Here is an 18583-nt window from a genome sequence, read left to right on the forward strand (position 1 = left end):
GAAGCAACCTAAATGTCCACCAAAGGATGAATGGATAAAGAAAATGTGGAACATACATACAGTGGAATATTATTCAGCCCTGAAAAAGAAGGAAATCTCACTATTTACAACAACATGGATGAACCTAGAGGACATTATGCTAAGTGATATAACAGACACAGTAAGACAAATAATATATGATCACACTTATATGTGGAATCTAAAACAAACACATAGAAGCAGAGTAGAATGGTGGTTACTGGGGTGGGGGGAGGGAGAAATGGGGAGCCTTTGACCATTAGGTCAAAGGTTATAAAGTTTCAGTTATGCAGGGGCGTCTGGGTGGCTCAGTTCGTTAAGCGTCTGCCTTCGGCTAAGGTCATGATCCCAGCCCATGTCAGGTTCCCTGCTCATGGAGGGAGAGGAGCCTGCTTCTCCCTCTCCCTCTGTCTCTCCCCCCAACTTATACTCACGTATCTCTCTCTCTCTCAAATAAATAAAATCTTTTTTTAAAAAAGTTTCAGTTATGCAAATAAGTATGTACTAGAGATCTACTATACAGCACAGTGTCTACAGCTAACAATACTGCCTTGTATACTTAGAATCTTAAGTATTCTCATGAAACGTTCTCTTTTTTTCTCTTTCTCTCTCATTCTCACACAAACACACACAAATAATAAAGGGAGCAGGAGGAAACTCTGGAAAGTAATGGATATTTTTATGGCCTTGATGTTGGTGATGCTTTCAAAGTTGGATACTTATCCCCAAATGCATGGGGTTGTACACATTAAATATGCACAGTTTTTTACATATCAATTACCCCTCCATAAAGGGGTTTAAAAAATCTCTTTTGATATTCAACTTGAAAGCATGAGGTCTTTGATAAATCTGATTGAACAGCTAACTTTACTCTTCTATTCATATATTAAAAAGTTTAAAGCATATGGAATTAAATATGTCATTCTCAATTAGAAGAAAAAAAAAAAAAAGAAACCACAGAAAATGACAGACCAGGCCCGGTAGAATTTTTCTGTAAAGAGTCATACATTAAATGTTTTGGGCTTATGGGTGACATTTAGTTTCTGTCACATATTTTTTACTTTTCTTATTTTTTTACCTGCCCTTTAAAAATGTAAAACTATTTCTTGTTTGCACACCCTGAGCAGGAGTATTCTTAAGTATTCTCATGAAACCCTAAGCTCCTGAGTATAGGAACCACATCACATTTCCCCCTATAGCCACATCCTGAATGCAGGGCTTGCCATATACTAGATGAATTATAGGTACTTGTTAAATGTATAAAACAGTAAGTAAATCCTAGTGGTGAAAAAAATGTGCTCAAAGTTGAATTATTTTTTTTAAGATTTTATTTATTTATTTGAGAGAGAGCCCAAGCAGAGGGCAGGGCAGAGGGAGAAGCCGACTCACCGCTGATCAGGGAGCTGGACATGGGGCTTGATCCTGGGACTCCAGGATCATGACCTGAGCTGAAGGCAGACACTTAACTGAGCCACCCAGGTGCCCCTCAAAGTTGTATTTATACAATTTTTCCTCATTAGATTCTTTTAATAATAATTATAATTTTTAAAAAAGTCTACACAACAGCAACAAGAAAACCTAGCTTGCTTCATTATAATGTTGATGGTAGCTCCTGCGTAAGCAAGCTTTAGCTAGCTCTTACAAACTGGCAGAGGACAGACATGCTAGATTTCTTAAAACTCAAAAGGCTATAGCTCACTTTACAAATTTTTAAACACTAAAATCAAGCTAAATAATATTGCAATGTAGCTGGAAAATAATAAAAATAAGCTATAAAATAGTATAATAGGTTTTTAAATTTTTCTAAAGAGTTCCTTTCTTATTCTGTCAACAAAAATTTCCATGGCTTTCAAATTTTTTAGTTTCTAAAACCTTTCATATCTACTACAAATGAACTAGAAATAGTGGGAAAATGAATTGAGCTTATGGTCTCAATAAACCTGAGATCTTCTTTCCACAAATTTTTAAAATATCCATAAACATCCCACTGATGCGTTTTAGAATTCCACTAATTCTTTTGTCAATTATTTAACAAATATATTTCACACTATTTGGGCTATGGTAATCATACACAACCGAAGACCTTAAGCAGTATATTCATATTTCCTAAGTTTTAAGATATACATTAATCAATATGATTTATTCATACTCACAGTTCTTTCTCAAGCTGCTGTTGAATTAACTTTGCGGATTTTGCCATTGTAATGTCTGTAAAGAAATGAAGACACTGTTATAGTTTAAACCAGAAAGGGTCTTTTCCCAAGACTTCTTGCACATATGGAGGGCAACCCTGTCAGGACCCCTCTCACTCTTGAGAGCTTTTTCTGTATCTTCACTTAATAAACTTCTAACACTTTACTCACACACACACATAAAAAAGACTTCTTGCACATATGGAAAATTCCAATTTAAACCAATAAGTTTCTTTTCCCTTTTTTCCTAAAGAACTTGTTACCATTAGTAGCTTAACTACCAAAGTAAGCTTTATAATTTTCATGTATGGGTTTTCCTACAATAATGCTTATAAATGTATTAAGCTCATATCCCTAAAATTGATTAGCTCTTTCATGAAAGTTTTCTACATCTTACAAACCTCTTAAATCAACATATATATAAGTCCAGCCAGTGTAACAGAAAGAAAACCTACCAGCTTTTTGATTGTAACAAGAGCCTTCACTCTGACAGAAATATCCTACTTGTCATATAAAAGTAAACTAAGCACATTCCCAGCTGATACTAAGATGGTAAGTCACTCAAGTGCACCTTGGTAAGAGAGGAACACTGGTTTGGCACCCAGCAAAAGCCAAATAAATATTACCTTCTCTTCCTATACCAAAGAGAAGAAACAGAGAGGCCAGGTATTGATCCTAACACCAATTCCGGATTAGGTATTGTTAGGGTTATTACTACCTGATCACTTCTAAGCAATGCACTGGGCTCTTTGTAGAATCAGAATTTTAATCTGAAAGTAGACTGTAAAATCAACTAGTTTATCTTATGTTAGAGGTAATGAAACTGAAGCCTAGTTTTATCGGGTGTGATAGAAAATGTTTAATGGTTATGAGGTTAAAGTAAACACAACTTATGCAAACCCCCCTTGATAAAACGTGCTGGAAGGTAAATTTGTTTGAAAGGAGAGACTCCCCCCTGGCCCTCCACAATTGTGTGTGATAGGACATACTGTCAATCTGACAAACTTAACTTGGTAAATAAAGTAAAATGATTCATAATTTTGTGAAATGCAAAACACTGTATCAAAGAAAAACTGGTGATAGTTACTCCTTAGAACAGCCTGGTAAAACTAATGAAAATGCAGATATATAAACAATTTTAAGATTTAAAATCCTTCACAGTTCCTTAACAATTGTCTCTTATCCTCAATAATAACAACTGTAGATAACTATATTAGCTCTTAGTGCAATCCCAGAAAAATCTCAGTTATTATTGCTGGAAAACATGATGGCACCTTGCTTATTGCAGGCGATTAAGAACGATGGTGTGTTCTTCAGACTCATACTGTCAGTGAGGACTTGGTACAGAAACTCTGCCACATCTTTCACCTCTCGCTGGAAGGCTGCACTGTCCACAACAAACACAACAGCCCTGGAGGGGGAGAAAGAAAAACCAGCATGTAAGCATGCAGTAGTGCAGCATTATATTGAAAAGTTATATTCTTAATTTCATCCAATTCAATCCTAATGAATAACACACAGCAGACTCACATGCAAGTGTGCACACATGTAATCACACCATACAAATACTCACTTAACAAAGGACTACTGAGGAGATGCCAAGTGAAGTGTGTGCATTTTTGGTAACTGTGTACTTCTGGTGACTGTACAGTTTGAAATACTATTTTTTATCAAGTTTTACAAAAATGCAAAAACAACAACAACAAAAAACAAAGGACTACTAATTGTTACCGTATATCAATGACTGATCCAAAAAGACAAAAGGAAATCATGCCTGCCCTCAAAGACCAGGAAATCATCATATACAAAACTGTGTGATAAAATGCTAAAACAGACCTATGCACCTGTTATAACAGGAACAAAGAGGAAGACCATTTACATGAGAACAGGTCAAGATGATTTTAAAGGAGGATGTCAACAACTGGGCTGAATTTTAGCCAGACAAAAAATTGGGACACAGACTGTCTGGAAAGTAGTATGTGCAGAGCACAAAGGAGTAGAACAGCATGGCCTAGGGAACTCAAGGTAGGCTGGTACACAGGGTAGAAATCAGGCAGCAAAAGGGAATGACACACTGACTTACAGAGTTTGTGCCTTTCTGTTACAAAGAATATTGGTGCTTAATGGAAGACAGATAAATCTAAGAGGGTAACCAAACTAGAAGCAGAGTGACCTGGTAGGGCCCAACCTAAGGCAGCAACAGTGAGAATCCTCATGTGCCACAAATAAAGAGGTATCAAAGCTAAAGCAAAGCAGTCCAGGAAAAAGAGCAGATAACAGACTCCAGGGACCAGGCTTTGAATACTCCGGTGTGGCTGGAAATGAGCAATGGCCAACATGCAGTCGGGGAGCTGGAACTGAACCCCCTGTACGAAACTTACAACTTAAAAGCTATCTAGTGGAGCAGGGTGTGGGAAAATAATCCAAGAGGAACTGAAATACCAGGCCTCCTGTGCCACACAGATGGGGGGGGCGGGTAATGAATTTACACTCTTTTGTGGTGTAAGATGCAGAAAGATTTATATAAAAACGGGGCCAGACTCAATGAACTCTGAGGGTCCCCAACAGAAGGAAATATGAACCCATTCTGGAGAGAGGCTTTCATATCCTACAGCAGTAAAAAACAGCAACCACAACACCAAAATATTAAAAATACAATACCATTTATATTATCATCCCCCCAAAACTGAAACTTTGGTATAAATCTAATAAAATATGTACAAGATCTATATGAGGAAAACTACAAAACTGATCAACAGAATCAAAGTAGAACTAGATAAACAGAGATATCCCACAATCGGATAGGAAGACTGAACAGTTTCAAAATGTCAGTTCTTCCCAACTTGATCTATAGATTCTAATCAAAACCTCAGCAACTTATTCTGCAGATGTTGACAGACTGATTCTGTAGTTTATATGGAAAGACAAAGAACCCAGAATAGCCAACACAATACTGAAGAGCAAAGCTGGAGGACTGACACTGCCCAACTTACTATGAAGCTTTAGTAATCAAGATAGCATGGTCCTGATGAAAAAAGAGATCAGTAGAACAGAATAAAGTCCAGAAAGAGACCGCTATGTATTTGGTCAAGTGATAAGTGATCTTTGACAAAGGAGGAAAGGCAGTACAGATGGTCCCCAACTTACAACTTTTTAACTTTACAATGGTGCGAAAGCAATACACATTCAATAGAAACCATACTTCCGATTTTAAATTTTAATCTTTTCCTGGGTTAGCAATATGCAGCACAATCTCATGTGATGCTGGGCAGCAGCAGTGAGCCACTGCTCCCAGTCAGGCACTGGGTCAGGAGGGTAAGCACCTAATATACAGAACCATTCTGGTTTTTACTTTTAGTATAGTATTCAACAAATTACACTGAGATATTCAACACTTTACTATAAAATAGACTTTGTGTTAGATGATTTTGCCCACCCGTAGGCTAACGTAAGTGTTTTGAACACATGTAAGGTAGGCTAGGCTAAGCTACAACATCTGGTAGGTGTATTAAAGGCATTTTCAACTTGAGATATTTTCAATTTACTATAGGTTTATCAGAATGTAACCTCATTGTTAAGTAAGATCTGTAAAATAGAACAAAGATAATCTTTTCAAATGATGCTAGAACAGATAAACATCCACATGCAAAAAAAAAAAAAATGAATATATACAATAAATAGATACAGACCATATCCTTTTCACAAGAATTAACTCAAAATGGATCACTTACCTAAATGTAAACCACAAAATCATAAAACTCCTGAGAGAGAACACAGGAGAGTATCTAGATATTTTGGGTCTGGCAATGATTTTTTAGATACAACGCTAAAGGCATAACCCATGGGAAAAAAATCTATAAACTGAACTTTATTAAAGATAAAAATTTCTGCTCTACAAAAGTCACCATCGAAAGAATGAAAAGATGAACCAAAGACTGGGAGGAAATATTTGCAAAAGATAAATCTGATAAAGAACTGTTATCCAAAATATACAAAGAACTCTTAAAACTCAACAATAAAAAACAACCCAATTAAAAAACGGGTCAAAGATCTTTACAGACACCTCGCCAAACAAGATCTATAGACAGCAAATAAGTATATGAAGAGATGATCCACATCCTATCAGTGTCATCAGGGAAATGCAACTTAAAGAAGTTCGATATCACTATGTTATGTACTAGAATGGCTGAAATCAAGAACACTGACAACACTAAATGCCGGTGAGGATGCAGAGCAACAGGAACCCTCATACATTGCTGGTGGGAATGCAAAATGGTACAGCCACTTTGGAAGACAGTTTGGCAATTTCTCACAAAACTAAACATACTCTTACCATATGATTCCTCAATTGCAGTTCTTGATATTCACCCAAAAACTTATGTCCACACAAAACCCTGCACACAGATGTTTACAGCAGCTTTATTCAGAATTGCCAAAACTTGGAAGCAACCAAGAAGTCCTTAAGTAGGTGAATGGATAAACTGTGGTACATCCAGACAATGACATATTATCCAGCACTAAAAAGAAATGAGCTATTGAACAATGAAAAAAACATGGAAGTAACTTGAATATATATCAGTAAGTAAAAGAAGCCAATCTGAAAGGCAACCTACTGTATGATTCCAACTATATGACATTCTGAAAAAGGTAAAATATGGGGACTTAAAAAAGATGAGTAGCTGTCAGGGGTTAGGGGACAGAAGGATGAATGAGCAGAACACAGAGGATTTTTAGGGCAGTGAAAATACTCTGTATGAAACTATAAATGGTGAATACATGTCATTATACATTTGTTCAAATCCGTAGAGTGTACAACACCAAGAGTGAATCCTAATATAAAACACAGACTCAGAATGATTATGATGTGTCAGTGTTAAGAGGTTCATCAGTTGTAACAAATGAACCACTCTGGTGAAGGATGCTTAAAATAGGGAAGGCTATGCATGTGTGTGGAGTGGGGAGTAATACAGGAAATCTTTGGACCTGTTGCTCAATTTTGCTGTGAACCTAAAACTGCCCTAAAAAACAGTCTATTTTTTAAAAAATTCACACAACAGACAGATTGCTCATCACCACCATCTTGTGGGCAAGGAAGCAACAACAAAATATAAGTCAAGATACCTTCAAAAATAAGGAAAGAAACAACTGCCTCATTCCATCAAACCTAAGGTTCCACCAATTAAAAGACACATTATTATTTCAAGTACAACTAAGAAAAGGAAAATGCTGCCAATTAAACTATGACACAAACAACCGTAACTAGCATTCTAATTTCATAGATATTAAAATGCCTTAAAATCAATGAAATATGGTATTAAAAAATCAATGAAATGTGGCATATTGATTTTCCTCTTAAGTTCTTATCAGTGTTAGAGACAAAACAAGAATCAAGCATCTTCAACTGAAGCACAAGAGTTTTAAGAAGAGTAACACTAGGACAATAGTAAAAGACACATGAAAATAGTGTTCTGTACTTTTGAGGCACTAAATTTAGGTAATTTAAGAACATAAATATATAATGTTGGATTTAAATAGCTTCTAGGATCTCACCTAGCTTTCAAATTCCTTTTTCGGATTTTAATAGTTCTACACGTTATTAAAATTTATCCTCAAAGTAAATGAAAAATTTACTAACATGGTGAAGGTTAACACTTTCTAAACACTCTTGAGAAACACTTCCAAACATTATCTCATATAATCCTCATAAAATCCTAGTAAAGGTGGGCTTGCAGAAATGGCTGTCCCCAAGGTCCATGCTCTTTCCCCCATAGAGGAGGGGGATACCACCAGAGCAAGTATGTGTGGCTTTGATATACAAATTCAGGCAAGTTCACTCCAAATCCTACTTACCTGGCTGAAGCCTTAAAACGCTCTAAGAACTGAAGTCTCAAGCTCTCATGGCCAGGGAGATCAATCAAGGTCAGGCTAGTGGCCTAAGGATAGCAGCAATAACATTAAATGACATTTTGGTCTTGATTCACATTCACAACATAAACTTCTCATACGAGATTTCAGGTACCAGAACGGTGTCCATTTTATTAATGAATCAAAAAAATGTTCACCGTAATTAATTAAAGAACCAAACAAATGTTCACAAAGCCTCTTCTATTTATAAATCATGAGTAGAGGCTCCAGGGATTTAACAGTGAGCACAAACAGACATAATCCCTGTTCCAACAGGGTTTATAATATAATCAGAAAGATCAACACAATGTAAAATTACAAATAAATGTAAAGTTACAATTTTGATAAATGTTCCAAGGGTACGTGAGAAATTGACCCTGTCTGGGGGAGTCAGGAAAGTGCAGTCCACCTGAGGCTGGGGAAATACATTAGTATGAATAAAAACAAAAACATGTGAAAATAGTAGTAAATATTCACAAACTAAATAATATAACAGGAGACCTACACTTTATCATATAGCATGTTACCATTACAGGGATCCCCAATCTCTGTAACAACAAAACATCCCTTTATGTGTCCACTGTAATTTAATTTTTAAATATCTGCCGACTAGACCCACCGTTTATTTGTTCCAACTGCCAATATTTTATGTCAATCACTGAAACAGGGAAGTATTGTGCCCATACTGAGCTGACTCATTAAACACTCCCTTAAGAGCTATTCACTCCAGGCCTTCCTTCTTGAGCTCAGGTTCAATGTGGATGTGGCTATGCTCAGTAAGACTCTCGGGTATAATCCTGGTACACTTTTCAGGTCCATGAACATTTCTCAGATGTTCTACCTTATCCATAGCCAGCCTTAACCACTGTTCAGCAGGAGGGAGTCAGGATCATGCACAGATCTAACATAATTACAGCCGAATTCATTATGACCTGTTACTTATTCTGTGCAGTCTTTAATGGGTAAGAATATGATGTATGCTAGCTTAAAAAAAAAATACTGGTAAGAGTCTAGGGATCTCAGGTTAGGACCCATTACCACATTTCATAATTAGCACTACACCACTCTAAACAATTCAGAAAGACACATTACTAGATACATTACTAACTTGAGAGAGAGAGAGAGAGAGAGACTACATCTAAAACATATGAGGGTGGGGGGGTGGGAGGAGTAAAAAAAGAAGGGAGGAATGTTCTACATTTTCTTTATCTTTTTTTTTTAGAGAGAGCACGCATGAGCAGGCAGGGGGTGGGGGCTGAGGGAAAGGTAGAGATAATCTCAAGCAGGTTCCATGCCTAGCACAGAGCCCTATGCAGGGCTCGATCTCATAACTCTGAGATCATGACCTCAGCTAAAATCAAGAGTCAGCTGCTTAACTGACTGAGCCACCCAGGCGCCCCTACATTTTCAATAAAAATATGCAAGTCTCATATGTAACGTTAAGTTTTCCAAAAGCCATATTAAAAAAGTAAAAAGATAAAAATTAATTTAATAATATATATTTAACCCAACATATCTAAAATATCTTTTTAACAAGTAAAAAAATCAAGAAATCGTTGATATTTTACTTTTTTTTTTAAAGACTTTATTTATTTATTTGACAGAGAGAGACACAGCAAGAGAGGGAACACAAGCAGAGGGAGTGGGAGAGGGAGAAGCAGGCTTCCCACGGAGCAGGGAGCCTGATGCGGGGCTCGATCCCAGGACCCTGGGATCATGACCCGAGCCGAAGGCAGACGCTTAACGACTGAGCCACCCAGGTGCCCCGATGTTTTACTTTTCATTCCAAGTTCAAAATCTGGTGTATACTTTACACTTAGAGCACCCCTCAATTTGGACTAGTCACATTTCAGGTGCTCAATAGTCACACATAGCCAACGGCTATTCCATTGGAAAGTACAGGTCTAAAGTATACCCTGGAATATCCCACTTAAAAAATCTGGCACAAGTCCCCCAAGAATTCAAGCTCTCCCAAACCTGAACTTTCAAAATCTAAAATTTTGGGAATTTAAAAAGGACTGGGCTAGAAAGAGTACCATTACTGAAAAAAGCAAAAAATATCTGTAAGACATTTAGAAGAATGTCTCTTTATCTTTGTTTATAATGTTTAATTCTGGAGGCACCAGAAAAGGGGGCTGGGGGCAAACAAAAGGAGAAAAGGTCTCTAGGATAACCATTCTGATTCATCCATCTATACATCTACCCCTCCAACCATCCCCCCAGCCTTTCTTCCACTCACCAAATACTTATTATTCATTGCAATCAACTTGGCAGTCACTATCCACATTCTGGAGCTACATAGGTACATAAAAAGTCCTTCTCATGATTCCTTACTGTTCCTTACTGGTATTTTTGAAATATACTCATGTATACTCTTTAACATGTCCAATGTAACATTGTAAAAGCAAAAGATTATACCAACAAACTAAATGTTTGTTAATAGAGCTCTTATTAAATAAGAACTTAATTGAATGGTACAGCTACATAATGGAATACTATGTAGCTCACAAATCAACCAGGTAGTACTATGTGTACAAATGAGGGAGAAAAACAAAACAACCCAACTGTATCAGTCACACTGTTAAAAAAACAAAACAAAACATTTGCACCTGGGTGGCTCAGTGGATTGAGCACCCAACTCTTGGTTTTAGCTCAGGTCCTGATCTCAGGGTCCTGGGATCCAGCCCCAGGTCGGGCTCCATGCTCAGGAGGAAGTCTGCTGGAGTTTCTCTCCACCCTCCTCCTGCTGCATGGGTTCTCTCTCTCTCTCTTTCTCTCTCTCAAATAAATAAATAAATCTTTAAAACAAACAAACGGGTGCCTGGGTGGCTCAGTCATTAAGCGTCTGCCTGCAGCTCAGGTCATGATCCCAGGGTCCTGGGATCGAGCTCCGCGGGAAGCCTGCTTCTCCCTTTCCCACTCCCCCTGCTTGTGTTCCCTCTCTCGCTGTGTCTCTCTCTGTCAAATAAATAAAATCTTTAAAAAACAAACAAACAAAAAACAGTGGGCAGACCAAGTGTTAAAAAGAAAATAATTGGGGTGCCTCGCTGGTTCAGCTGGCATAGCATGAGACTCTTGTTCTCGGGGTTGTGGGATCAAGCCCCATGTTGGGTGAAGAGATTACTTAAAAATAGAATCTTTAAAAAAAAAATTAACAGATACACAGATATGTTTGCATATGCAGAGACCATCTGATGGGTCCACAGGAAAATAAGTTATTGCCTCTAAGGAGAAGACCTAGCAGGGACAGGAAAGGCAAAATTACTTTTCACTGAATATTCTTTTTAACCTTTTGAATTTTTGTCCCATATACATATATTACCTATTCAAAATATAAAGGAAAAGGTTTAATGCTCACCCTCAAAAACTCATGGTAAAGTTGGAGAGAAGACATAGCAACAAAAACTAGTAAAATGTGATGTAACATCAGTGTGCATGAAGTACAATAAAACAGGGGATGGCATGATTAAAACCATTGCTTGGATGGCCGAAAGCAGAATTTGTCACATGGACTCTATTTATCCATAAAAATAAGCTATGAATGGTACCTACACCCTCAGACTAATTCATCCTACAAATGTCCTTTCCTGACACACCAAAGTAAAGTAAAATTGTCAGACTCCCAATATTCTACAAACCCCTTACCCTGGTATTGTTGACTCTGTACACAGCAGAGCTGTCGGTGATAGAAGTCTGAGTATCTCTGTAAAGGCCAGTTAACAACTATAAAACAAAAAACAATTTGAGGAAGATCAGGATAAATACATAAATAGCAAACCTAAAGAGATTAATTTTGTTATAACTTTCCAATGGGTCAGGTCAAATAAATGAATGTTGCTTGCAACAACTGAAAAGGACGATATTGTTTTTTCCTTGTAGAAAAATCTAATTCATTGCATCTTCATTCCCCTCTTCACAATGAAAAACAAAAACAAAAACAAAAAACCTAGTTTCAAATGGTTAGTGGCCAAATTCACCAAACTTCCATAAACATTTTAATCATCACAAATGATTACAAATTATTTTTCTGTAGTGGAAAGGAAATAATTTATCCCCTCAAAAGGAATAATAAGAAAACCTCTGCTACTCTCCATAACAAAAAATCGTTTAAAATACTAAACAGATTAAATATTAGTGAAAACATGGCTAAGTAGCCCAATATGTCAAAGAATCAACCTTTTAAAAAACTTCTTTGACAAGTTCTCAGACGAGTTTGTTACACAAGAATTATACACCCTATACAGATCACTGTCTTCTATCTCTTCAGCATCCTTGGCAACCACATGAAAGTAGTTACGTAAAACCCTTAAATGGGACAAGGACTAAATGTCAGTATCTGGCAAGTGCAAGAAAATAGAAATGGTCAAGAAATTCCAGTTTATGAATTTTTCAAGAGCCTTTTCAAGTTTTTCAAGTCTTTCCAAGTGAATGAAGAATTAACTCCCCAATTGTGAGCATCAGCTTCCTTTCCAAAATGAACTATGACCTCACAGGAATAATGGGATGGCCTAACATTTCCTATCAACTTTAGAAGAGGTTTAAATCAAAACATTTACTCTGACAAAGAGCAATGTCTTCCCAGAGTCACATAGGCCAACAAGAAGTACAGCTCTTTGACTGCTCCTTCTGCTCCGGATGAACTTCCAGAACACTGTGGAATAGAGAAAAACAACCAAAATTATGCCTTGATCATCAATAGTACGCCTGTATGGTGGTTGGGGTAGGGAAATTAACAGAAGTCTATCACAGAACACCTCATTCAGCTGGAACTTAACTTTTATTGTTTTTACCACCATTATAATCGTTACTGTTGTTGTTAGTGTTACCGGTGGGAGAGTCTGCGCTGAGTGAATGGAGGTCTGGGTTCTTGGATTCCCCATAAATGTGTGATGTTGTGCCCCCAGGCTTCTAATGTGTAACCTATTTATCAACGTCCTTGCCTCCAGCTCATGTCTAACTAACTGCCTACTCTATCATTAGGGACTCCACTGAGTGCCTGCCACTATCAACTGTCAACCTTTCCGTGTCTGCTGATCGTGGACTTCTCAAGTGCAATCTTATCTTATTAACTGTGTATCCCCAACGCCCAGGACGCAAATTTGGGAGTAAAGACCGCGTGAGTCTTGGTAGTGAAAGCAAAGAAGAGGGGGCGGGGGGCTGCGCGCTTACAGGGGCCGATAAAGGAAGAGTAACCCGCGCCCCCAAGGACCAGGACGTCACTCCAAGGGTCGCAGGGGATCCTCTTTAATGCAGCGCTACTCCCGCTGTTTCAGGCAGCAAGGCAGGTTTGTATATGAGGTGAGTCTCCCTCTCTAGATGCTCCCCAGGTGCCTTCGCCGCCCCGCGTCCGCGGTCTGCACAAGCCCAGTCCAAGCCCAGAACCCCGCCGCCTCTTTACCCAGCGTCAGGAGCACCGCGAGAAGCGCCGCCACGGCTGACAGCAGTGTTGGGTCCCCCTGCTGCAGCTCCTGCCGCAAGGAGTCTAGGTGGGGCTGGAAGGCTCCGCCGACACTGCCGCCATTCGCCATCCGCCGGGAATCCGCGGAAGCCATGGCTGAGATGCGTGGTCTCCAGCGCCGCGAAAGCGACGTGGCCCTGGACTCTGCGCAGGCGTCCGAAGCGGAGCATCACGGGAGTGGTAGTTCCTAAGTTATATTTCCTCCTTCAGGGGCCGGGATCCCGAAGGTCCTGATGGGAGTTGCAGTTCTCTTGCACACTGTTTCCGCCGAACTAGCGGCGTTTCGCGGTATTTCACGAGTGACGCTCTTATCCCTTAAGATATGAGTTCAATATCGCCGCCCTCTTCATGGGTGTTGACGGAATGATGGATGAATAAAATGAATGGCTTGAGAAATCTTCAATGAGGATTTCCAGTCACTCCGTTCGCGAGGTGAGTTTCGTGAGGAACTCAAGCCTCGCACAAACATTTCATCTGAGTATAATATGGCATGGGATGTGACCGAGGATTACGGTGCGATATGGGAATACAGAAAGGGACTCCTAGTCCTTTATTGGTTCAGAGAAAAGCTCCTGGAGGAAAGTGACGGGAACTGAGCCATGAGGGATGGGTCAGCCTCTGCAGGTGTAAAAGGAGAAAGAGTACTCTGTGTAGAAGAAAACGAGCAATTCAGTGTCCCTGTACGGTAAATCTAGGGATGCAACTGAGATTTCGACATTGTGGGAAGCAGCTAGGAAAATCAGTGCGTGGGGGTGAAGCTGTTGAAAACTGCAGCAGTCATTCCTGCTCAGAGTGGACAGCCTCTACTCTGCCAGGCAGGCATGTGGGAGCAAAGTGGCCCATTCTTCCAGCTTTTCCAGAGACGCCGGAAAGGGAAATGCTCCACTTTTCAAATTTCAGCAAGTAATGAAAAACATTAAAAACAAACAAACAAAAAAAAACTTGTCGCCCAAATAAAACACCTCAGTGGGGCACCTGGGTGGCTCAGTCGTTAAGCGTCTGCCTTCCGCTCAGGTCATGATCCCAGGGTCCTGGGATGGAGCCCCACGTTGGGCTCCCTGCTCAGCGGGGAGTCTGCTTCTCCCTCCCCCACCCCCACCCCCGCTTGTGTTCCGTCTTTCGTTGTGTCTCTCTCTGTCAAATAAATAAAATCTTTTAAAAAAATAAAATAAAACACCTTAGGGGGCCGGAAGTGGCCCACTTAGGGGCTGCCAGTTTGCAGTCCCTAAGCTGATGTCATTTCAGCAGAAGTGGCAGGAGATGAAGCAGGAAAGGTTGGCAAGTACGACCTGAAGGGATTGTGTGCTATGCTGAGGAACCTAGACTTCATCCAGAATGAGATAAGGAGTTTCAGTTGGGGGTAACATAGATGACTGGCAGATAAATGGAGAGCGGTGATTGGAGAGAGGAAAAGACTGAGGCAGGGAGACCAGCTGGGAGCTGTTGCAGTGTTTTGGTAAAAGATGCACAGGGTCTGAACCAGGAGTAGAGGTAGGTGCGGAAAGGAGGCCACAGATTTGAAAGATGTGGAGAAGGAAAATATATAGGATGTGGTGATTAATTGGGTATGCTGAGTTAAGATGGAGAGTTACCAAAACTGCATCTGAAGCAGTTGGTGTGGGGTACTGAAAAGATCAGAGTGCATAAAGTGAATTAGAGAGGGACTTTGGGGCTGAGGGCATAACCAAATGAAAATTGCCTCTCTTTTCTATATATTAAGTTTCAGGTGCCTCTGGGAGTTCTAAAATCTTATATTAAGCAGGTGATAGAATAAACAGATGTAAAGTTTCAGCAATAGGTGCTTTATTTTCATCTGAGTTTCAGGCATAAATAAATGGTCATTAAAATCAGGGACAGAAAGAAAAGTGAGGAGAAAGAAACCCACAAATATGCCTAAGAAGAGTCAGTGACACAGGAGTTAGACATGTCCTGGAAGGGGTCAGCAGCATCTCTTGTAACAGAGGGGCTGCTGTGATGAGGGCTTGAATGAAAAGTGAACTCAGAGGGAACAGTGAGGTGAGGGGGGGGGTAGGGGCATGGGTATGGAAGCAAGACTGGTAGATGGAGAAGAGGATGGATAATGATGAAAATTGCTAGCATTAATGAGTGCTTGCTATTCCAGGCACTGTTTTAAATCATTTTAATTTGTTAATTTGCTTAATCCTCATAGTAACCCATTATTCCAATTTTACAGAGGCAGATGAGGCAGGGGTTAAGTAACTTATCCATTAAGCCCAGGCAGTGGGCTTCTTTATGCTTAACTCTATGCTCTAACATAGTACAATTCATTCTCCAGGCATTTCATTGATAAATGTAGGCAAATAGGGACTCCAGATTAAGAAAGGATGTTTAGGATGTGAGGTTAAAGAAAGTAAACCAACTATTTTATTTTAAATTAGCATTATCAATTAAAACTATCAGAAATGACAGTAATTTTACCATATTCTCTTTTTCTTTCTTTCTTATTGTCCTGGGCCCTGCTTTGTATCCACCACCCACCGTGTACATGCAGACACACACACACACAGAGCTCCTTTATAATAACCATTGATTCCTCTGCTAGGAGCTAAAAGTGCAGGGAAGGAGGAAGGGCCAAACGGGAGAACACCTACCATGACTGTCCCAACCGTGTAAGAATTTTTAGTCAGAGCTATGTGAATGAGAAAGTTCTGCCTAGGTGGTGAAGTTTGGGAATGATGAAAGAAAGACAGTTTTAACAAGACACAGACTTTTTTTTTTTTTTCAGTATGTTTCCTGGGTAAAGACAGAAGAAATGTACACAGAAGAAATGTGGGAAGGTGGTGCCATTCTCAAGAATGAGAGCAGGCGAGGATCAGCTGCTTTCTTGTCCTCTCACATCTGCACCAACACACACTTCCAGGAGGTGTGTGGAGATGAACCCAGAGGAAGGACAGGCAGATACTGACTACTGCTTGCTGAAAGTGTTGTGCTTCTTCATTCAAATAGCAAATGGAGAGTTACAATGAAATAAATATAGTGACACAATTTTTCCCTTTTTTCCATTAATTAAAATGTCTCATTCACCAGACACATTTTCCCCTCTTCTATTCCCAGTAGCTCCAAAGCATGGTGGAAACGATCTCAGACTCAGGGACACCAGTCACATGATTGGTGAGTGGTCAGCCGTATCAAGTGCAGTTAACAGACTCAGGATTGAAAGAATTAAAATTGGTTTTCATAGTTGACAGATGGGCAGTGACCTTGGCCAGGGTAGCTGCAGGGAAGTGAGTGGAGCAAAAGACTGGTTTCTGTGTTTTCAACCATTAATAAGTGAGGCGTGGAAAGAGTGAGGAGATAGGGCAGGGATTACTGTGGGAATCAGGGTCAAGCGATAATTTTCAGATGTTCCAGTGGTTCACTTTTCCGACCCACTAGAATCAGGACCTGATTCAAGTATACCCTTCTCCATCTGGTATGGCTCCACCTTTTGGATTTTAAGATCTGTGGAAAGTGCAGGCCTCCAGGAAGTTCTGTGGGGCAGAGAAGAGAGGTAGGACAGCTGATCCTCTCCTGCTCTATATTCTTTTTGTGTACTCCCTTGAACACTCCATCTCAATATCTCACTCAGCATCCTCCTTCCTGCCCCCTCCCTTGCAACACACACACACACACACACCCCAGCCACATACACTTGATTCTATTATAATAACCATGCAGACCCCTTTCAGAAAGAATTTCTACTTGAACTGTACCTAGGAGGTGTGGCTGTGGCACCACAACCAAAGCTGTGGAAGGGGTCAGGTGAACATTGAGCTCTGAAGGAAGGGCTCAGTGCACATGTATTAGTCAGATAGTATTAAAAAAAATCCTTCCAGGCCAAACATTTAGAAAACAATGAAGTGTTTAAAAGATAACACCAATAATAATTTTTATTTTATATTCTACAGAGGTACCACCGCCAAACTGTGAAACCAAACAAACCACTCAGGCCAGCGAGACCCAGAGGGAAGCTTATGGGTCATGAGAGCTCCCTTCTCCATCTGGTATGGCTCCACCTTTTGGATTTTAAGATCTGTGGAAAGTGCAGGCCTCCAGGAGTTCTGTGGGGCAGAGAAGAGAGGTAGGACAGTCAAAAATCTACCTATATTTATTTTCTGTTGAGTGAATGAATAGTTAAGCCTGATACAAAAGCACTCAGACCCATTGGGGTCTGATAGGTGGACGAGGCCATTCTCCCAGTGGCCTTCTCCACTTGCCTGCACAGCTCCTGTGTCTTTCTGGACAGTACCATGCACCAAGGATGGTAACATGGTTTCCCTGCCCTGTATCGTTCCCCACCTTGTGTCTCATAGGCAGGGCTCCCACACTTAAATCCATGTAGCTGGGAGGAGTCTGGTAGGACTGTCCTCTCTGATCTCCTTAGAGACGTGAAGAACTAATAAAACAAGCACCTAGAACATGCCAGTTTCCATGCTAGGGGCTGGAGAAGGAGCAGAGAATAGCAGAGCCAAACTTTCTCCCCTTACGGAGGATATAGGGTAGGTGAATGTAACCTACATGCTCACAGCAGTGGCTCTGGGTAAGCACGTTCCTTACATTGGAATTATGGGGCCCTGGCACAGACTCGCTGAATCAGTATTCCCCAGGGCCTGGGAATCAGTATTTTAAGGACCATGGCTCACTTATATGCACACAAAAGTTAGAGCACAATCTCCCTCCATTCACATGTTCTTCTCCCACATCTTCCAAATGACTTTAAATGATTATGTCCAACATAGTTATAGTGCAAAGGTGTGTTTTATTGTATTGTAATGCTTAGAAAACCGGTGTTCTAGATGAGCAGTAGGTATGGCAACTTTATGGTTATAAAACTTGTCATTGTTCAAGCTCACAAGAGTAGCACTGTGTAAAAGAACTTTCTGCAATGATGGAAATGTTGTTTGCTCACCTATCTGGAGCTGCGTGTAGCTATTGAACACTTGAATTGTGGCTGGTGTGGCTAAGGAACTGAATTTTTAATTTTGATTAATTTAAATTTAAATTTAAATCA

The 18583-nt window shown here is 39.9% G+C and overlaps 1 protein-coding gene and 1 long non-coding RNA gene across 3 annotated transcripts in view; one reads left to right on the forward strand and one right to left on the reverse strand.

Annotated features, from left to right (window-relative positions):
- Positions 1 to 18583, reverse strand: part of LOC118526094 (serotransferrin-like) — a 55300-nt gene that overhangs the window by 8797 nt on the left and 27920 nt on the right. Inside the window, 9 exon segments of the mRNA XM_036077090.2 lie at positions 2172 to 2226; positions 3485 to 3621; positions 8061 to 8143; positions 11760 to 11837; positions 12671 to 12765; positions 13513 to 13683; positions 13686 to 13759; positions 15238 to 15244; positions 16496 to 16504. Coding sequence (XP_035932983.1) covers positions 2172 to 2226; positions 3485 to 3621; positions 8061 to 8143; positions 11760 to 11837; positions 12671 to 12765; positions 13513 to 13683; positions 13686 to 13759; positions 15238 to 15244; positions 16496 to 16504 — 709 coding nt within the window.
- LOC144381722 (uncharacterized) lies at positions 13290 to 17617 on the forward strand. Of its 2 annotated transcripts, none has more exons than XR_013447493.1 (3): positions 13290 to 13412; positions 13783 to 14004; positions 16319 to 17617. It is a non-coding gene; the product is annotated as an uncharacterized LOC144381722 (long non-coding RNA). The 2 variants fall into 2 exon arrangements; XR_013447494.1 differs by having other exon boundaries at positions 13315 to 13399.

This window comes from Halichoerus grypus, chromosome 1, assembly GCF_964656455.1.
Source record: "Halichoerus grypus chromosome 1, mHalGry1.hap1.1, whole genome shotgun sequence".
In the NCBI taxonomy this organism is placed as follows: Eukaryota; Metazoa; Chordata; class Mammalia; order Carnivora; family Phocidae; genus Halichoerus; species Halichoerus grypus.